General features: G+C 45.4%; 2 protein-coding genes across 2 annotated transcripts; both read left to right on the forward strand.

The window, feature by feature from the left end:
• Positions 1 to 3529: 3529 nt before the first annotated feature.
• Positions 3530 to 5992, forward strand: LOC127776949 (uncharacterized). The gene is made up of 5 exons (XM_052303499.1): positions 3530 to 4116; positions 4401 to 4654; positions 4775 to 4989; positions 5062 to 5205; positions 5312 to 5992. Exons 1-5 carry the CDS (start codon positions 3530 to 3532, stop codon positions 5990 to 5992), a joined length of 1881 nt encoding a protein of 626 aa, XP_052159459.1.
• Positions 5993 to 15899: 9907 nt separating this feature from the next.
• LOC127776718 (uncharacterized) lies at positions 15900 to 20659 on the forward strand. The gene is made up of 3 exons (XM_052303242.1): positions 15900 to 16439; positions 19381 to 19666; positions 19772 to 20659. Exons 1-3 carry the CDS (start codon positions 15935 to 15937, stop codon positions 20457 to 20459), a joined length of 1479 nt encoding a protein of 492 aa, XP_052159202.1. The 5' UTR covers positions 15900 to 15934; the 3' UTR covers positions 20460 to 20659.
• The last annotated feature ends 18 nt before the right edge of the window (positions 20660 to 20677 follow it).

The raw sequence follows: 20677 nt of genomic DNA on the forward strand, positions 1-20677 counted from the left end.
TTTTAATCAAGTTACGATGTTATAAGTCGTAATTTTCTGATCCACGAACTCTATAATAATTAGTTGTAGCTTTTTCGAAGAAAAGGCCAAAATGAATTTCATCATAAAAAACAAAATGGAAACTATATAGTCACTAATGGTAGGAAAACTCCACACACATATAGGTGTGTTTGGTTACTCATATCTCTCTAACCTAGTCCATTTCTCTCGTCCAGACTATGTTTGGTTTGACTTAGGGGTATACAGTCTAGGAATCCCTCGAGCCTAACCGAGCAACAAAGTGAGAATTGACCATTTCCGCTGGGCCTGGTTGAGGACTTGTGGACAAACTGGAAGCCTACTTAAACAACCAAACACCACAATTTTATATGGATTGGTCATAGGTGCGGGCCAAGCCTAGTGAGGCACTTACAACACAACCATGCAAATGGTACTCCCTCCATGGGAAGCGGTATCCTCCGTCATAAGGGCTTTCACAGTACATTTAGCTATCATTCAGCCCCAGCATCCCACATCGGAGATTCCACACCACGTCTGCTTCTCTCGTTACCAAGTGAAGAACGGGGAGCCAAATGGAGACCCACGTTCTAGTTCCTCATCAGAGTTTGTCAGGGCGGGGTGTGGCACAGCTCAAGTAGCGCGTTGGGAGAAGGCATGGCCTCGTGTGATGCCCCCACACCCTGTGTAAGGTGGCTGTGGTCATCGTCGGCAAGGCCAAAACCCGAGCTTGATGAGGCGGCGTCGGCGGCCTGGGGAGAGATGCAAATGAGGAGAAGGGAAAATGGTGGTGGGGTAGGAAGGGAAGATGGCGGTGGTTGAGATGTGGCCACCGCCAGAGGCCAGATCCGGCGATCCCTAGGGCAGATTGGGCGAGCTCGGCCGTGTCGTCGTCCGCGTCTTCTCTGTTCCTTGGAAAGGGACGATATCGTCACTAGAAAGTGGGGAGGCTTCAACAATACCGCCGATGTTGGTCCGTAGCCAGCGAGCTCGATCCGCAACCGTCTCACTCGATATGTAGCCACCTCCCACAATCTACCCCACCTAGGTCGATTTGGAGCTGGCAAGCTCAATTCGTCGCCGCAAACTTGATCCGCAGCTACCTCGCCGGATCCGCTGCAGCCGAGGTCGAGCCTGAAGGTGCACTTAAACCCCCTAGTGGGTTTTGGTGATTAATGACAAGGTGGTTAAAGGGGACTAACGTGTTTGTCAAGTTTATTCGCAGGAGTTTAATCCCAAAGCAAGTTGTGATGGCTAAGAATGCAAGTAGACCCCCCCTCCCCAATTTTAATCCCAAAGCAAGTTGTGATGGCTAAGAATGCAAGTAGACCCCCCCCTCCCCAATTTGAATGTTCCTAAGTGCGAAAAACACCGAAGGTGATTAGACTAGGTTTTTCACTTTCGAAATTGAGTTTAGGAAAAACCGTACTATTAAGAGGGGTTTCAAGTGTGGTTCTAGGGTATACAAAGTGCTCTTAGTCATATCCATGAGTCAAAAGATTTTTGGAATCATTTTTGAAAAATGATTTTCTCCCCGGGACAGAGAGGGCTACCCGGAGGTTCTGGCCGGAACTTCCGGGCGCCATTTCAAAGCAAAATTTTTCCTAAGTGCTGCCCGGAAGTTCCTGGCACTTTTGCCTGGAACCTCCTGGCAGGTTTCCAGTTCAAACTTGTGAGTAACGGCTAGATGACGTCACTTAGCCGTTATATATATGGATTTCGTCCCTAGGTCACCCTTTGGCCATTCCACTTCAGTTCATTCATGTTCTAGGGTTTTCTAGCCACTCCTAAGCTTCCTTTGCATCCTCCACTCAAATCTAGAGCCTATCTTGTGAGATTGAGAGATTAGATGAGAGTGTAGGAGTGTTTTGGAGATGGCTTGACGATTAGGTTTGTTTGAGCACTTTGGATACCTTGTAGGCTGTCACTTGGGCTTATTACTCTTGGAGATCTTCTCCTAGATGGTTAGGTGTCGCCTGTGAGCTTCCAAAGATCTTGTGGATGTCCTGGGAAAGTTTGTGAAGGTTTTCCTCACCTCCGCAAGGAAACGAGGTAAGTGAGTAAAGATTCTTGTGCTGAATTTTCAGAGGTTGTCCTAGGTAGAGCAACTTGCACTTGTGGTCTTTTCTAGAAGGAATTTTGAGTTGGATCTTGGTGGTCACTCAATTCTAGAAAATGACCTAGAAGTGTTGAGTTGAAATCTGTGGACCTCTTCTGGGATCCTTGCATAAGTGAGGCAAGGGGTTAATCGAGACCCGTCTCTTTGGATCACCTCAACGAAGAGTAGGATCCGTGTGATCCGAACTTCAGGAAAAAAATCGTCTTTGTCTATCTTGTGCATGTTCTTTGTTTGAATCTGCTAATATCATGTGATCTTCATCTTGTGCATATGTCTGCCTGATCTTCCTAGCTAGGACCTATTTTTCTTCTTAGTTTTCAAATTATCTCTGCTGCCCGGAAGTTCCTGGCTCAAGAACTCCGGAAGTTTCGGGCTACTCATCCTGCCCGGGAAGTTCCGGTGTTCATCACCAGGAGGTTCCGGTCCCTGTCAATTTAATCGCTGCGATTGTTGAGAAAATTTCAGGAAAGCCTATTCACCCCCCCCCCCTCTAGGCTACATCTCTACACGTTCAATTGGTATCAGAGCCTGGTGCTCTTGATTCAAGCTTCACTACTTGGAGTGATCCACGATGTCGCATCTAGAGGGAGATGAAGGGTTGGACGACAAGGGAGACGCTTCTAGCACCAAGGAGACTGGATCAAAGGGAGCTACTATTCACTTTGATTACAGCAAACTTAATGTTCCTCCTCATAACTTTGTCTCCGTACCTTCCGGGCGTGCGCCTCATTTTGATGGGACACATTATGCCGCTTGGAAGCATAAGATGAAGTTGCATCTAATCTCTTTGCGTCCAAGTATTTGGAAAGTTGTTTGTACAGGTATTGATGTACCCCTTGAAGATATGGATCTCACTACGGAGCAAGATCAACTCATCCACCGCAATGCTCAAGCCTCCAATGCTATTCTCTCCGCCTTGAGTCCGGAGGAGTTCAACAAGGTTGATGGACTTGAGGAGGCCAAGGAGTATGGGACACGTTGCAATTGGCTCATGAGGGATCACCCACCGTTCGTGAGGCCAAGATTGAATTATTGGAAGGAAGGCTTGGAAGATTTGTGATGGATGACAAAGAGACACCTCAAGAGATGTATGATAGGATGATGATCCTTGTCAACAAGATTAAAGGACTTGGGAGTGAGGACATGACAAATCACTTTGTGGTCAAGAGACTTCTCCGTGCTTTTGGTCCAAGAAATCCCACTCTTGTATCAATGATACGTGAGAGAAAAGACTACAAGAGGCTCACCCCAAGTAACATTCTTGAAAGAATTGTGTCTCATGAGATGCAAGAAGAGGAAGCTCGTGAAGTGAGGCAAGTGGTGAAGAATGTCGCCATGATCAAAAATCAAGAAGTGGCTTTGAAGGCAAAACAAGAAGAAGAGTCAAGTTGTGAAGAAAGTGAAGATGAAGAAATGGCTCTTATTGTTAAGAGATTCAAGCATTTTCTTCACAAGAGTGGCTATGGCAAAGGTAGGAAGGATGATGACAAGGGAAAGAGGCAATCAAAGAGAGCTTGCTTCAATTGTGGGGAATATGGCCACTTCATTGCCGATTGCCCCAAGACAAATAAAGCTAAGGCTAAGGGAGGCAAGAAGAAGCTGGAGCGTGCTCATGTAGCGGAGGCACACATGGCAGAAGTGTGGTATTCCGAAGATGAAGAAGCCTCCGAGGTTAAACCCAAGCCCAAGCCAAAAGACAAGATTGAAGGAGAAGGTGGTGTTGCTACCGTTGCCTTCAAGACATCCTCTTCAAGCAAGGAGCGTCTCTTCAAGAACTTAAGTGATGACGACGACGACTCCTACCACTACTCTTGCTTCATGGCCCAAGGCCGCAAGGTGATGACTCAAAGACCCTCTCACACTTCTCTTGATGATGATTCTAGTGATGAAGAAAGTGATAATGAATTAGATGATGTGCTTAAGAGCTTTAGCAAACCCGCAACACAACACTTGGCTAAATTAATGAGAGCTTTGGGTAGTAAAGAACAATCACTCGAAAGGCAAGAAGAATTGCTTATTCTTGAGAAGAAAAGAAACCTTGCCTTAGAGGAGAGCTTAGCTAAAGAATGTGCTAAAAATGAACAACTAGCTAATGAGCTTAATTTGGCTAATGGTTCTTTAGCTAGCCTTAGGGATGTCAATGAAACTCTTCAAGAAAAATTTGCTAATTTAGACAAAAGTCATAAAGATCTTGAAGTTCAATTTGACACTCTTTGGAATAGCACCTCTCAACCAAATGTGGTTTCTAATTCTTCTAACCCTTCTGCTAGCAATGGTTGTGTAGGTGTTACAATATTGATTTGAACTCTTATGCTACTAATATTGATGCTATGCAAGTTCTTAAGAAAGAGAATGAAAGGTTGGGCACATTGGTGAAATATGGATGCATGAAGACATACCATTCAAAAGATGTCCTTTACAAGACCATCACCGCTCATCCTAACAAGGATGGACACGGGTTCGGGTTTTCGGGTGGAAGTCCTGTGTCTAAGCGTGTGATGGTAAATGGGAAAGAATGCTTGATGTTTGTGAGAGAAGGTAAAGCACCAAAAGCAAGTGAGGTGACTAGTCTTGTGAGCTGCCAGGGACCCGGAACATCCGGACAAACCGGGAGAAACCTCTGGGTGGGAGTCTCTGTCTCTAAAAAATTCCCACCAGGAAGTTCCAGCCGTTTTGCCAGGAAGTTCCGGGCCAATTGCCGTGCACAAGACATGACCGGAAGTTCCGGGCATAATGCCAGAAGGTTCCGGCCAAAGGGTCTTTACTATGATACATATGTAATTTCCACAAATTCAGAGGGCAAAGTGGTTGCCTATTTTAATGGGAATTACAATGATGAGTACCGCACTTGTGTGTGGGTGCCAAAGGCTTTGGTAACTAACATCAAGGGACCCAAACTTAGACAAGTTTGGGTTCCTAAATCCCAAACTTGATTGCTTTTGTAGGCATACTCCTCCGGTGGTTCAAGTTGGGTTGTGGACAGTGGTTGCACCAATTATATGATTGGAGAGAGGAGTATGTTTACAAGCCTTGATGAGGAGAACGGAACTCGGGAGAATATTGTGTTTGGAGATGATGGTAAAGGAAAGGTAATTGGTCTAGGTATAATTGTCATCTCCAATAATCAATCTCTCTAATGTTCTTCTCGTCAATTCTTTAAGCTACAATTTATTATCCGTTTCTCAATTGTGTAAGTTGGGTTACAATTGCTTGTTTACCGATGAGGATGTGACCATCTTTAGAAGGGATGACTCCTCCGTTGCATTCAAAGGCAAGTTGAAGGATGATTTCTATCTTGTCGATTTCGATGTGGATAGAGTGAATCCGGAAGATTGTTTGATTGCTAAATCCTCCATGGGTTGGCTATGGCATCGTAGACTAGCCCATGTTGGAATGCGGAATTTGGCAACTCTTCTAGAGGGGGAATACATCCTCGGGCTCACTAATGTCACATTTGAGAAAGATCGTGTGTGTAGTGCTTGCCAAGCCGGGAAACAAGTTGGGAATCCACATCCTATCAAGAACATCATGACTTCAACACGCCCTCTTGAGCTTCTACATATGGATTTATTCGAGCTCGTGGCCTACATAAGTATTGGAGGTAACAAGTTTGGTTTTGTCATTGTTGATGATTTTTCCCGCTTCACTTGGGTGTATTTTCTCCATGACAAGAGTGAGGCTCAAGATGTCTTCAAGCGCTTCGCCAAGCAAGCCCAAAACCTCTATGATCTCACTATCAAGAAGGTGCGAAGTGACAATGGAGGAGAATTCAAGAACACTCAAGTGGAGGAATTCCTTGATGAAGAGGGAATCAAGCACGAGTTCTCCGCCCCCTATGATCCTCCTCAAAATGGCATTGTTGAGAGGAAGAACTGAACTCTTATTGAAGCCGCAAGAGCAATGCTTGATGAGTACAAGACTTCGGATATCTTTTGTGCGGAGACCGTGAGCACCGCATGTCATGCCATCAATCGCCTCTACCTCCACAAAATCCTAAAGAAAACTTCATATGAGCTCTTGAGTGGTAAGAAGCCAAATGTTTCCTATTTTCGTGTCTTTGGGAGTAAATGCTTCATTTTGAGTAAGAGGACTCGTTTATCTAAGTTCTCACCTAAGGTGGACGAGGGATTCTTACTTGGCTATGAGTCAAATGCACATGCCTACCATGTCTTCAACAAAATCTCCGGTATTGTTGAAGTTACAAGGGATGTGACATTTGACGAATCTAATGGCTCCCAAGGAGAGCAAGTTGTTGTACATGTTGTAGATGATGCGGATCCTAGACAAGCAATTGGTTCTAAGGCTATTGGAGACATACGACTAGTCGAGATGTAGGATGACCAAGAAGATAGGGATCAACCTTCGTCATCGACATCCAATAGCCCTACAACAAGTCAAGAGTCAGTTGACCCGGAAGTTCCGGGACCAGATGATCAGAACCTCCGGACCTCCCCAGGCCAGGAAGTTCCGGGTCCATCTGCCAGGAAGTTCTGGGCAGAGGACAATCAAGGCGTGCCTATAACACAAGTGGATGGGATTGATGCCGAGGGCACTAAAGAGCATCCTGATCAGGCTCAGGTCCCCTTGGTGCACCATCCAAGAATACATCACACTGTCTAAAGAGATCATCCCGTCGACAACATACTTGGTGACATAAGAAAGGGGGTAACTACTCGTTCTCGTGTCGCTAACTTTTGTCAACACTATTCATTTGTCTCTTCTTTGGAACCAACCAGGGTTGAAGATGCACTTGGTGATCCGGATTGGGTGATGGCTATGCAAGAGGAGTTGAATAACTTCACTCGCAACCAAGTATGGACATTGGTGGAGAGACCCGACCAAAATGTCATCGGCACCAAGTGGATCTTCCGCAACAAGCAAGACGAACATGGAGTGGTTGTAAGGAACAAAGCCCGGTTAGTTGCGCAAGGGTTCACCCAAGTTGAGGGTCTCGATTTTGGTGAAACCTTCACACCCGTTGCTCGCCTTGAGTCAATCCGAATGCTTTTAGCCTATGCCGCTCACCATGATTTCAGGTTATACCAAATGGATGTCAAGAGCGCCTTTCTCAATGGACCCATCTCGGAGTTGGTCTATGTGGAGCAACCACCGGGGTTCGAGGATCCAAAGTTGCCAAACCATGTGTACAAGCTCCACAAGGCGCTCTACAGGCTCAAACAAGCCCCTAGAGCTTGGTATGAATGTCTCCGAGATTTTCTTTTGAAAAATGGTTTTGAAATTGGGAAGGCGGACACTACTCTCTTCACTAAAAAGTTTGAAAATGATTTATTCATTTGCCAAATTTATGTCGATGACATAATATTTGGTTCTACTAATGCCTCTTTTTGTGAAGAATTTAGTAGTATCATGACTAAAAGGTTCGAGATGTCTATGATGGGTGAGCTAACCTTCTTCCTCGAGCTACAAGTCAAGCAAGCACAAGATGGCACTTTCATCTCTCAAACAAAGTACGTGAACGACATTCTCAAGAAGTTTGGGATGGAAGATGCCAAACCCATCAAGACTCCTATGCCTACCAATGGTCACCTTGATCTTGATGAAAATGGTAAATGTGTGGATCAAAAAGTATACCGCTCCATGATAGGATCCTTGCTTTACTTATGTGCATCTCGTCCCAATATCATGCTTAGTGTTTGCATGTGTGCTCGCTTTCAAGCGGAGCCTAAAGAGTGCCATTTGATTGCCGTCAAGAGAATTCTAAGATATTCAGTTCATACTCCTAATCTTGGCTTGTGGTATCCTAAGGGTTGTGACTTTGAGCTTTTGGGCTATTCCGATCCGGATTATGCCGGGTGTAAGGTTGATAGAAAAAGCACAACCGGGACTTGTCAATTCCTTGGGCGGTCCCTTGTTTCTTGGTCCTCCAAGAAGCAAAATTCCATTGCCTTATCCACCGCCGAAGCCGAATATGTCGCCGCCGGTTCTTGTTGTGCCCAACTCCTTTGGATGAAACAAACCCTAAAAGATTTTGGCTACAACTTCACCAAGATCCCACTCCTATGTGACAATGAGAGTGCCATCAAAATAGCCAATAATCCCGTTCAACACTCAAGAACCAAGCACATAGATATTCGCCACCACTTTTTGAGAGATCATGAGACCAAAGGAGACATATGCCTTACCCATGTGAGAACCGAGAGCCAATTAGCCGACATTTTCACGAAACCTTTAGATGAGAAAAGATTTTGCGAGCTTAGGAGTGAGCTCAATATCTTAGATTCTCGCAACATTAGATGATGGGTGGTTGGCTAATTTATAGCCAAACATGTATCACTAAAATGTAAATTAAAAAAAAAAGATTGAGCTTTTGTGTCTTGAGATCACTTCTTGGTAGAAGATGGTCTTGATACCAGGAATAAAGCTCATACATTCCCCCTTTATCCAAAAACCCTTTTGTGAAAATTTTTGCAAAATCCTTTGTGTGCTTTTGTTGCGAAAATTTGGTTTTTATCCCCTTCTTGTGATGTATATTGACCATTGTTATGTACTATTGATTGTTGGCTGGTCATATGCATCATAAGTCTCTGCATGTCCATAGTTCCCTTTTTCCCCTCGTTGAATTCTCGTCTCTTCCTTGTTTTTGGGCCTGACTGCCCTTTATCTGTCAGGCCAGAAGTTCCAGGCCTCCCTGTCGGGAACCTCCGGGTGTCAGGGAGTATATATTCTCAGGGGGAGTTAGAAACCCTAGTCTCTCTCCTCATTCTTCTCCCTCCCCGACGCCAGCCCTAGTCGCCGCTACAGTGCCCCAAGAGGCGATTTTCACTTTCCTCCAATCAAATTCGTTTCTTCTCCGTGGATTCATCCACATTGGTGGCTGGGAGCTTCTTCCTGTGATCGATTCGCAGTTTCTTCTCTCAAGGTAGCACTTTTTGATTCCCTCTCACGGTTCATTGAGTTTTTATCCCAATCTCTAAATCTGTGAACCTAGGGAGAAAACCACTTGGATAGTCTTGTTTTTGCTACCTTGTAGATCACCGATCTATAGGATTTGTTCACATGCACTGGCTATTTTTGAGACCTCTGTTCTTCATTTTTGCCGGCCGGAAGTTCCGGTGTTCTTGCACCCAGAACCTCCGGGCGCTGTCCAGTCAGCCTGCAATTCTTGATTCTCTCAATTTTGGCCTAACTACTGCACTCCAATTTATTGATTCCTGTTGCAGTAAGCACTATGACTCGTGAGAAAAGACAGAAAGCCTCTCAGGATGTGTCCGATGATGAGAGTCCTCCTATTCGGTTTCCTCGTGGTTGTTTGGGTAAAGAGAAAGTGGTTGAGGGCGGCAGTGGCAGTGGCACTCGTACTTCTCCCAGGTTTACAAGGCAATCCAGCAACCGTCCTGTTCAGATCCGAGATGTTGACAGTGGTCTAGGAAGTGATGCTCCTAATACAAGAGGTCGTGGGAGAGGTGGTGGTCGCAGTTCTTTAGCTGGAAGGGCATCTCATGATTTCCCTGTAGGATCTCGTGAGAATCCAGTTCGGCTCTATAAGTCTCTTGGATTTGACACCACTCCTATGCACCACATTGGAAGACCCAAGTCCAACTACCTTCATCAGCTTGCCAAGTGTAGAAGAGATCGTTTGATTGATCCAGAGACACAGCCTGAGGAGTCACAGGATCCTCGCTTCAGGACTTTCACTCAATTGGATTGATATAATTCAGTGATTATGGCTAGAGAAAATCCAGTGGTTGAGATGAAGTGGATTGATTGGGCTTACATGAGGAAGAAGAACAATGAAGTATTCAACCAAGTGATGCAAGTGTGCCACAACAAGAATCTTGGAGATATTCTTGCCTTGGAGTATGATTGGAATGAGGAGGTCATTGCACAGTTCTATGCGACAGCACTCTTTGGTACTACAAGGAAGGGAACCCCATATGTGAAGTGGTTGACTGAGGGTGTTAGGCACAAGATTTCCATGGCACAGTTTGCTGAGATGTTGGGTTTAGATGATGAGGATCTCAATAGGCCCAACATTCATAGTAAAGCACCCCTCCCTATGATCAAGACCAAGTTTATGTATGCAAAGGATGCTCTAGGACTTGCATGGGATCTACTCATGGTTTGCATCCTAACTATAAGGTGTTGTACTCCATCTTTCGTTGGTCTTTGCTTCCAAAGGTTGGAGATGTTACTGCTTTGCCATCCAAGCATGCTCATCTTCTCAGTCGCATGCGCTACCATCAGCCTCCCTTCAGTGTGATGAAGTTGATTTGGTATGAGATAGCTAACACCATTCTTGAGCCTAAGCGGGGTTGCATTTAAGCTCCTTTCATTATGAAGATGATTGAGTCAATCACCGGGGTGTTCTACATCAAAGATGGGCGCCACAATCCTTTTCGCCCTCGTGCTCCACCTTCCTCTTCTCCAGTGGTACCTCGATCCGTTCCTTCTACTTCAGCTAGTCCTTCTTCTAGTGCCACACCAAGTTCCTCGAGTTCTTCTCCCATCAAGAAGGCACTTCAGGCAATTTTCTGTATGTGTGCTAAGACTGCCAAGAAAGTGAAGAAGATCGAAAGGCATCAGAAGGAAGATAGAAGAGAGGCTGGGAAAGAAGTGTCAGATGATTCTGAAGATGAGGTCTTTGTTGATCCATTTGAGGCTTATGAGGCAGCCCGCAACATTGTCGGTGAAGGTCCATCCACCTACTTCAATGAAGAATCTTCCAATTCCGATGATGATGTTGATGATGATGATGAGGGTGACACAGAGGCAGCTGCTGAGGATGCTCCCACTAATGTTGATGAGGGCGACACCGCTGCACAGTCCGATGAGTCTCATCTCTCCAGCGATACTGAGATCGTTCCCTCTGATGGAGATGGAGATGAGTGATCCTCTTCTTCTCTTCATGGTTTCTCGCTTTTTGATGCCTTGATGCCAAAGGGGGAGAAATTGTGAATTGAAGGGGGTCATTAAATTCTTTTTGCTACCTTGATTGTTGTCTGGTCATTTGGCCGGAAGTTTCGGGTCCTGTGATCCGGAGGTTCCGGCCAGGCAAATTTCCTCTCTATTATCTTTCTCTATATGGACATGTAATCGTATTCTTTTATGGTTGGATATAATGACTGTTAGATGCTTTATTATCCTTTATGTCAGTAAGTTAGATCATATGGATGTTGCATTTTGATGTGATGTAGTGTTCTTTTCATCTTTTTGAGTGATTGCCATGTCATCTAGTCTTTCTTCTTGCATCACTCATCATTCAAACTCTCACATCTGCATCTTATTTTGATTGAGGGTAGTGTGAAGTTTCTTTTGAGCTTTCCTTCATTTTTATGCATATTGTATTCATTTCATTTCATTATATGCATATCTTTAGGGGGAGCTTCACACTTCTCTCATCATTCCAAATTTAAATTCTATTATCTTTTTGTGTGCTTTAACCATGTTGTCATCAATCACCAAAAAGGGGGAGATTGAAGGTGCACTTAAACCCCCTAGTGAGTTTTGGTGATTAATGACAAGGTGGTTAAAGGAGACTAACGTGTTTATCAAGTTTATTCACAGGAGTTTAGTCCCAAAGCAAGTTGTGATGGCTAAGAATTCAAGGAGACCCCCCAATTTGAATGTTCCTAAGTGCGAAAAACACCGAAAGTGATTAGACTAGGTTATTCACTTTCGAAATTGAGTTTAGGAAAAACCGTACTATTAAGAGGGGTTTCAAGTGTGGTTCTAGGGTATACAAAGTGCTCTTAGTCATATCCATGAGTCAAAAGATTTTTGGAATCATTTTTGAAAAATGATTTTCTCCCCGGGACAGAGAGGGCTACCCGGAGGTTCTGGCCGGAACTTCCGGGCGCCATTTCAAAGCAAAATTTTTCCTAAATGCTGCCCAGAAGTTCTTGGCACTTTTGCTCGGAACCTCCTGGCAGGTTTCCAGTTCAAACTTGTGAGTAACGGCTAGATGACTTCACTTAGCCGTTATATATATGGATTTCGTCCCTAGGTCACCCTTTGGCCATTCCACTTCAGTTCATTCATGTTCTAGGGTTTTCTAGCCACTCCTAAGCTTCCTTTGCATCCTCCACTCAAATCTAGAGCCTATCTTGTGAGATTGAGAGATTAGATGAGAGTGTAGGAGTGTTTTGGAGATGGCTTGACGATTAGGTTTGTTTGAGCACTTTGGATACCTTGTGGGCTGTCACTTGGGCTTATTACTCTTGGAGATCTTCTCCTAGACGGTTAGGTGTCGCCTGTGAGCTTCCAAAGATCTTGTGGATGCCCCGGGAAAGTTTGTGAAGGTTTTCCTCATCTCCGCAAGGAAACGAGGTAAGTGAGTAAAGATTCTTGTGCTGAGTTTTCAGAGGTTGTACTAGGTAGAGCAACTTGCACTTGTGGTCTTTTCTAGAAGGAATTTTGAGTTGGATCTTGGTGGTCACTCAATTCTAGAAAATGACCTAGAAGTGTTGAGTTGAAGGTTGTGGACCTCTTCTGGGATCTTTGCATAAGTGAGGCAAGGGGTTAATCGAGACCCGGCTCTTTGGAGCACCTCAACGGAGAGTAGGATCCGTGTGATCCGAACTTCGGGGAAAAAAATTGTCTTTGTCTCTCTTGTGCATGTTATTTGTTTGAATCTGCTGATATCATGTGATCTTCATCTTGTGCATCTGTGTGCCTGATCTTCCTAGCTAGGACATGTTTTTCTTCTCAGTTTTCAAATTATCTCTGCTGCCCAGAAGTTTCTGGCTCAAAAACTCCGGAAGTTCTGGGCTACTCATCCTGCCTGGAAGTTCCGGTGTTCATCACCAGGAGGTTCCGGTCCCTGTCAATTTAACCGCTGCGGTTGTTGAGAAAATTTCAGGAAAGCCTATTCACCCCCCCCTCTAGGCTACATCTCTGCACGTTCAGAGCCACCCCATCAATGTCAATCTGGAGCTGGTGAGCTTGATCCCTAGACGCCTCCCTCGATCCGTGCCGCCGATATCGTTTTGCTACCACGAGCTCAACAACCAACCTTGTTGTCTCCTTCTCATAGTCCCCATGCTCTATGCCACGGAGTTCGGCGGCACACCAGCCAAGGAAGGAGGGCCGCTCGTTGGGAAAGGAGGAGAGGAGGGGTGGTGCACCAGCGGTGAGTGGACAGGGAGGAACGTGGGCATCGCCGTGGGAATCGAGAGTGAGGAAGGGGTTAAGGAAGAGAGGGGGAGGGGGATTTGATATTCTTTTTTGGATTTTAGGGTATTCAGCGGAAATTTTGTACTTTTACATTGGAAAAGAATGAAACAAAAAAGTACCAGGGAATGAAATATAAAACTAAAAACACTTGCACTATAAAGAACCCGGATTATGGACCTGTAGCCTTAGCCAATATGGGACCGTAAGACCTCTCATATGAGTGTCATCTACTGTGAGTGAGAACCTAGAGTTTAGACCCGAAGGTTTAGCCTATGTGGCACTTAAGAACTATATCCTGCACTATGAGTGTCCTAACAAGGCACTGACATATGGGCGAATGATTTGCTTTCCACATATACGGGGTAGTATTAAGCACTAGTTTTCCCGGGAAATTTAACTATTTGCCACAATTAGGTTTGGCAAATAGTCAAATACCCTTATTAGATTTAGACTTAAAAATTGCCACTGGAAAGAGAGAAATTCTTAACTTTTGTCACTTTTGTTTCGGTGGCGTGCTAATGTGGAAAAGCACCGCGGACCCCACAAGTTCAACCTCTGGTTGCTAGCTTGTGGATGCACCTAGGGAAGGAGCTCTTCTAACTTTAAGTTAGAGGGACATGAGTCCCTGACAAGTGGAGCCCACCCTCATGAACCCGCATGTCAGCGACACATGTCCGTCTAACTTATGTTAAAGGCTCCTCGGGTGTGGTGGTTGTTGGCAGGGAAACGTTCGGGGTCCACGCAACCATCGGACGATGGCAGTGGGGGTGCACCGTAGCCGTAAAGAGCATTGGTGGTGCCACATCGGCGTCGGAGATCTTGACCTTGCTAGAGTTGAAGACACGGAAGGAGCATGACCAAATCGGTCATGCCATCGTTGTGCTCGGCTGCAAACCGAGGAGCCATACGTGGTGGTGACGAGATCTTCCTCGCTACTGGAGGGCCTCAGGAGACAGCTGCTGCCAGCGAGGGCGTTGGCCGGATGCTTGGCCTTCTCTTGCCGGGAAGAAATAGTATGGAGTACTATCAAGGAAGAAGTGGATTGATTAGTATTGCCGTATTGGTTGCGTCACTAGCTAGTGTGTTCTTTCATATAGAATAAAGAAGGAAATTAAAATGCAGGTGTGCTCCTTAAGAACCTCCTGGCTCCGGCCTCCAGCTCAGCTTCTTTTTTTTTTCCATTGATGAGTGTTGCTTCTCGCAGGGTGCTATACCCTTCCTCCACCTCTCGATCTGGTACCACCGACGCTTGTTCCGGCTCCGCCGCACCCCGCAGCCGCCACCTGATGGTCGGCTACATCCGGAGGTTGAAGGTGAGGGTCAGATTGAGAGACTAACTTGTGCGGTCAACGTTGCTTTTCCACGCTAGCAGCCACGCTAGCACGCCAACAAGGTAAAAGTGGCAAATAGTTAGCGCAAGTTTAATAGTAGAGTCAATTATGAACTTATATCTCATATTAGAGTTAACATATATAATATTAATAAATGAGCTATAAGGTTATCTCTATTTTTCTTCTCCTCTCTCTATCTTTCACCTATGTATTTAATGTATTAATCTTAAAGTATGTAAATAATTAGCTCTTGTATAAGAGCCAACCCTCTTTATTTTTCAAATCCTCTCTCGTCCTTGCTCTTAGGGTGTTCACAATGAGCCTCCATGGCGTTCAACCTAAGTGTGAGGAACTGCATATTCGGTGTCAGATCCTCCACATGCGAAGCCCTGTGAAAACCGCATAGCTAAATTGGTCACTCGTTCTTGGCTTGGAAAGCATGTAAAAAGCACAGGTGCAACCGCTATACTGTTGGGAAAAGGAGAGAGAGTGTGAGTGTGGAAGCTATGGAAGATTGACGGTGGCTCTGAAGCCTTCCACTCCGCGCCGCCGCCGAGGAGCCCCTTGACTAGCAAAAGTCAGTGGGGAAGCGAAGGAGCTCGCCGCCCCAACCGCGTTGCGGAGAGGGCAGGGGAGTGGAGAACACGAGGAAGACGAGGACAGATCAGCAGTCGAGCCGGATCTAGCCCGACAGAGGAGAAGAGAAGGGGTTGGCCACATGGAGGAGCTCGTCGTTGATTCGGAGCCGCCGAGCTCGATCAGCAGCCAGCGCCGTCGCCGCTCATGACGCCCCGCCGCCCAGCGCTGTTGCCGCTTGGGCCGCCCCACCGCTTGATGCCGTCGCCACCGCTCGGACCACTCAACGCCATCGCCACTCGTGGCGTCTCGCCGCCTAATATCATTGCTGGTCAGGCTGCCGTTGCCCGGTACCGTTGCCGCTCGTGTCGTCCCGCCGCCCCACTGCCCCGCGCTGTTGCCACTGCTCCGCTTGGTCCCGGTTCCTTCGCCAATGTGAGACGCATGAGAGAGAAGAGGGGAGATGAAAAGTGAGGGGGAAGACATTGGTGGGACCCACTATAAAGTAAGATGCATTGTGAAGCATGTTTCTACCATGGTTCTTGGGTGCTTTTGAGCCCATAACTATGGTACTCTGAATAGCCTTAAGAAATTCTCTCTCCAATGTCATTTTTGTGAATCCAATTTTTTTTAAAAAAAGGTATTTTCCAAACCTAGCAATGGCAAATAGTTAAATTTCCAATTTTCTCTCGGGCCTATTGGGCTTTCGGCTAGTCGAACCCTAGAAACGCCGCAACACCCATCGCATTCCATTCCGAGAGTCAGAGTCTCAGAGAAGATGCGGCCCCGCGGCAGAGGAGACGACGTCGACGACGAGGAGGAGGAGGAGGCGGTGGACTACTCTCCACACCGGAGCGAGCTGGAGCCGGAGCCGGAGCCGGAGTCCGAGACCGACGCCGACGCCGACGCCGCGCTGCAGCCGCCGCCGCCTCCCCCCGCTCGGGCCCCCCTCAGCAGCCTCGTCGTCAAGCCCTCGCCGCGCGAGGGGGATGGCGCCTCCTCCTCCTCCCCGGATGCCGCCGCGGCAGCGGCGCGCTCGTCCCCGACCCCCGCCGCCGGTGCGCCGGGCCGCCATCGCGGGTCCTCGCTCCCCCGCCGACGGCGCGACCTCTCGCCGCCGGAGAGGGAGAGGCGCCGCTCGCCCCCGCCGCCGCTGCTGGCTAGGAGGCGTCCTCCTGGGAGTCCGCCGCCACAGCGTCGCCGCTTGAGCCCGCCACCCACGCGCCGCCTGACGCCGCCTGATTTCCAGCCTCGGCACCCGCGCCCCTACCACGAGCTGCAAGGTCTGTTCAAAACCCTAGATTCCCCATTTATTTTTTAAATTATTTTTTTAGCGTTCTCTGCTGCTACCGCAATTTACATGCCATGGTTTATTTCTGTTTGTGGACTAGATGATTTAATATAAACTCAAATGCTGGTACACGAGATATTTATGATTCCCTATCCAAGATCTCGACCATTGAGAGCTATCTGATTATATGTATGATGATGCATGTATAATCTGACTTGTTTATTGGATTTACTAGTTTCTTGTTTCGATGAAAGAGTTTCTTTGTGTTAGGTACCAGAAAGCTTGATTTTAGCATATGAACTGTCTATTGAGCTCCCCTGGTTGGTCATCTAGGTGCGGTTGTTTCCGCCTAGGTCGTAAAGTAGTTGGGATCTTGGGCTGGCATGTTTCATGGCTGGTTGTCAAACTGTCAAAACTATCTCCTTCTTAATACATCTTTTGTGCATTCCTTCAAAAAAAACTATGTCTATTGAAAATATGCCTCAGACAGTGTGCAAGTCTGGAGCTACCTATTCATTGATCAATTACACAACTTATGTGTGCCCTAGATATGTTATCAATTTATCACTTATTTATTTCAAGCAATTAGTTGTTGTAAACTGTAATTTTCTTATGTGCGCTCCAATTCGACGATAGTTGTTGTAGCTGAAAGAAATTCTCTTTCTGGTATCTGTGTCTCACTTGCAATATCACAGATGATTCCTCATTGACAAGTGCCATATATAACTTGGGCAAAGATCTCTTTAGCATTAATTTATTCGCTTTGTATTGTTTTCCCTATATCACCACAGATATATATTGTTGGGTTTGAGCAGTTGATTGCATAAAATGCTTCTTTTTGTGATCATTCAACAGGAGTTAAATCACTATGTTCAGATATTTTTGTCTGCATTTGATTGATTTAGGTTTTTATTCGTTGTGACGTTGTCATCACTCATCACCAAATATAATGTGTGATTTTTTTTCTACTTTATCATATCCTTGTTTTCTTTTCTTTCATTTTTAAATCAAGTGGTATGTTCAGTATGACATAACCAACATTTCACCGCACTTCCTGAAGTTCAATTCTGTCTCCTCCTTTGATGTACTAGCTAAATAGTTTTGTTACATATAGGCCTATTATGTTGGAAATATTTTGTTTTCATCTTTGAATCCTCTTATCTAGAAAAATAATGAACAGAATGTGGATGTATAAACCTTCCTGACATGCTTCAAGAAATTATAGATATTTTCTAATTGTTTGCTGGCTTGGATGTTCAGTGTAATGGCCAAGCACTGCAAGCTCCACTAAATATCAAAGGGAGTGTGGAATTTGCTGTTCTTTAACAGTATCCAACTTGGCTGGCTAGGGTGACGTTACTTTTCAAGATGGGATATTAGTGATGATGCTTTCTTGTTGAAATACAATATTGGCTGCTTGATGATTTAGTTTTGTTTTTGGCATCTATTCTGCTTGTGCGCTGATGCAATTTTATATGTGAAAAGCAACTATCTGCAATTAGTAAATCCTGGATATGTTGGAGGTATAATGGTAGCAAGACAATGAAGGGCTGAGATGGACTTGAGGTGTATCTATGCAGTTGTGGTTTACAGTCTCCAGATTCAGAGTTATCCAATAACTATGAGTACAAGTTTGATGAAGTTAACTTGAAACAGGGATATCAAGTAACGTTGTTGGCATAAACATGAAAAATTGTACCTTGCTGCTATCGGATTGTTAGTCTTGACCAACTCCATATGAGCTTCTCTAGATAAAGGAGTTGAGATTGACTTGACATAGATTGGGGAAGCTGTGGTTTAAATGCTAGTGTTTTGGGATTGCCTTGTAAGTTAATTTGGGTAATGGATATGGAGAGACTTACGATGTGAACAGGAGAAGTTATCCCTTGCTGCAAACAATTGTCAGTACAGGCCAGCTCCTTGTTTGAGTGCTTGTGAGTTGACCTTGTGGTTGCATAATGATGATAAGTGACAGGGTCTGTTTTGGATGTAGGATTGGATCAGTACAGGCTTTTGCTGATCATCTTCCCAACATGTTGTGGGGATGGGGCACAGTTGTTGAGAAAGAAGGTACCTGGATGATGCAAAGAATAGTTTTGAACAAATCAGTGAGAAGTACTGTCGATTTCTTGAACTGAAAAGATTATCTGGCATAAGGGATTTCCATATTGCCTGGATGAACCATCTCATTTCTCTTTGTGGGGAATTGGTATTTCATTGTCTAAAGACAACTTTTCTCCAGGACCTTATGTTTAAGTATGGTCAGGAGAAAATTGAAATGGATAGGCAACTAAGTAACCTTTGAGGAAAAGATTTGGTAAAGAGTAGCATAGGATGTTTGTTGCAATGCTACTTTTTTACTCTTCACATAGGATCTTTCCTTTAGCTCTTTGTGGAGGATTTAGCTAAGTAAAACATGATAAGGTCACACAACCTTATCTGAATCGATGTCAAGGGAGAAGCTACCTTATTGTGTGACAGCATGGTTTTACCAATTGAGATACTATTCGCAACCTACACCGATTGAGTTCTTTGGGCATAAGAATTGACCGGTTGAATGTTTGAGATGCCTTTTGACCTTACATGACACTGGGGATTTTATTATGACACAAGGAAATAATATTTTCCTTAGAAGCATCAAATTCCAGCCCCTGGATGTATAGTTATTAACTACATGTTCTGAACCATGGAGAGGTTATTTTGTTTTTTGGGTTGAGCTGCAGTTACAAGGGTATGAGCTAATCTTAAGAAATGCTTGCCTCATCAATAAACTTTTGGTGTGTGGATAGTAACTATGTTGAAACTTGAAAGTGGTTCTCCGGAAGGGGTTGCCTATTTCAATCCAATGTGGCTGGTGTAAGAATTTCTTTGCTTGATAGTACTCTTTAATGTCCACTAATACTTATTTTGAACTGTTATTACTTCCTTTTCAGGATATGGCATGCATGCAGGCCTTTCACCTCAGCGCCAACACAGACCAGAAAACAGAAGTTTTGATGATACTTTTGGTCCACGTTATGCTCATGGATATCAAGGTGGTGGTAGAGGAGTCGCGAGGTTCCGAGATGGTTCTCCACCATATGGAAGAGGAGGCAGATCATATGGGAGGGGCTCTGGTGCTCCTGGAAAGGAGTTCATTAATATTGATGGAGAATATGTTCACAGGAATGATCCAAATCTTTCGCCAAGAGAAGGCGATTGGATATGCCAGAATCCCAAGTATGTCATTTTTTTTATCTTATCATTTTTGTAAATGTTTTCTTCTGAATGTCTTCTCTAGTTTCTTAAATCTTCTTTGAAATTTGTTGTTGCTTTTTATTTCAGCTGTGGAAATCTTAATTTTGCTCGGCGAACTCACTGTAACAACTGCAACAAGTATCGCTATTCACGAGAAGTATGTGAGCCTGGCCACAGTCCTCACAGAGATTACATCAATCCTCCACGTGGACCTGCAAGGAATCTTGGTCCAAGTGATCGGGCCCCTCCAAGAGAGATGGCCAGGTACGGGTTACCACCCCGTGGTCGGGGAAGTGACCCTAAGGGTTATCCAGCTCGATCACCTCCAGATCATGCAGGACGGTATGCAGATCCAGTGCAAAGGGAAAGAATGGGCTTCCGTGGTGATCGTCAGTTGAGGGACCGTGTAAAGCATGACTGGTCTTCAGCTGAAGACTACAACCCAAGGGAGCGCCCACATGATGATATGTATCTTGAGAGGAGTCGGCGGCGATCAGTGTCTCCTCGGGATAACTGGGGGCACAATATGCGGGACCGGAGCAGATCCCCTGCAGGAGGCAGGCTGAAGGGTTCTTTCACAGGTGGAGGTCGACCAGACTTGTATGCTGATCCCTATGCAGGGAGGGGGCGACCCAACAATTTAGATGATGTCCGTGGTCGTGGCCGTGGCCGTGGCCGTGGCCGTGGTTACATACCTGGAGGTGCTACATACCTAGGCAAGGGTCGAGGTGACAGGCGTGCTGCTCCCAGTAGTAGGAATGATGGAAGCTATTAGATCATAGTCTTATTGCATGACCATCAAACAATCTAGTTAAGGTGGCTGTTGAAGCAAGATGTAGCTTGTAATATTAAGATTTCCCGTACTGTCTTGAACTATGATATTACATTTGCATCTTGTATGGACATACAGTGAAGGTACGGTCACTTGGTCAACATTTTGCTGCTCGACGTAAATGTTGATGCGTTTGACATTAATCGGTTCTGTAGAGATGA

Source organism: Oryza glaberrima, chromosome 6 (assembly GCF_000147395.1).
Source record: "Oryza glaberrima chromosome 6, OglaRS2, whole genome shotgun sequence".
Classification (NCBI taxonomy): Eukaryota; Viridiplantae; Streptophyta; class Magnoliopsida; order Poales; family Poaceae; genus Oryza; species Oryza glaberrima.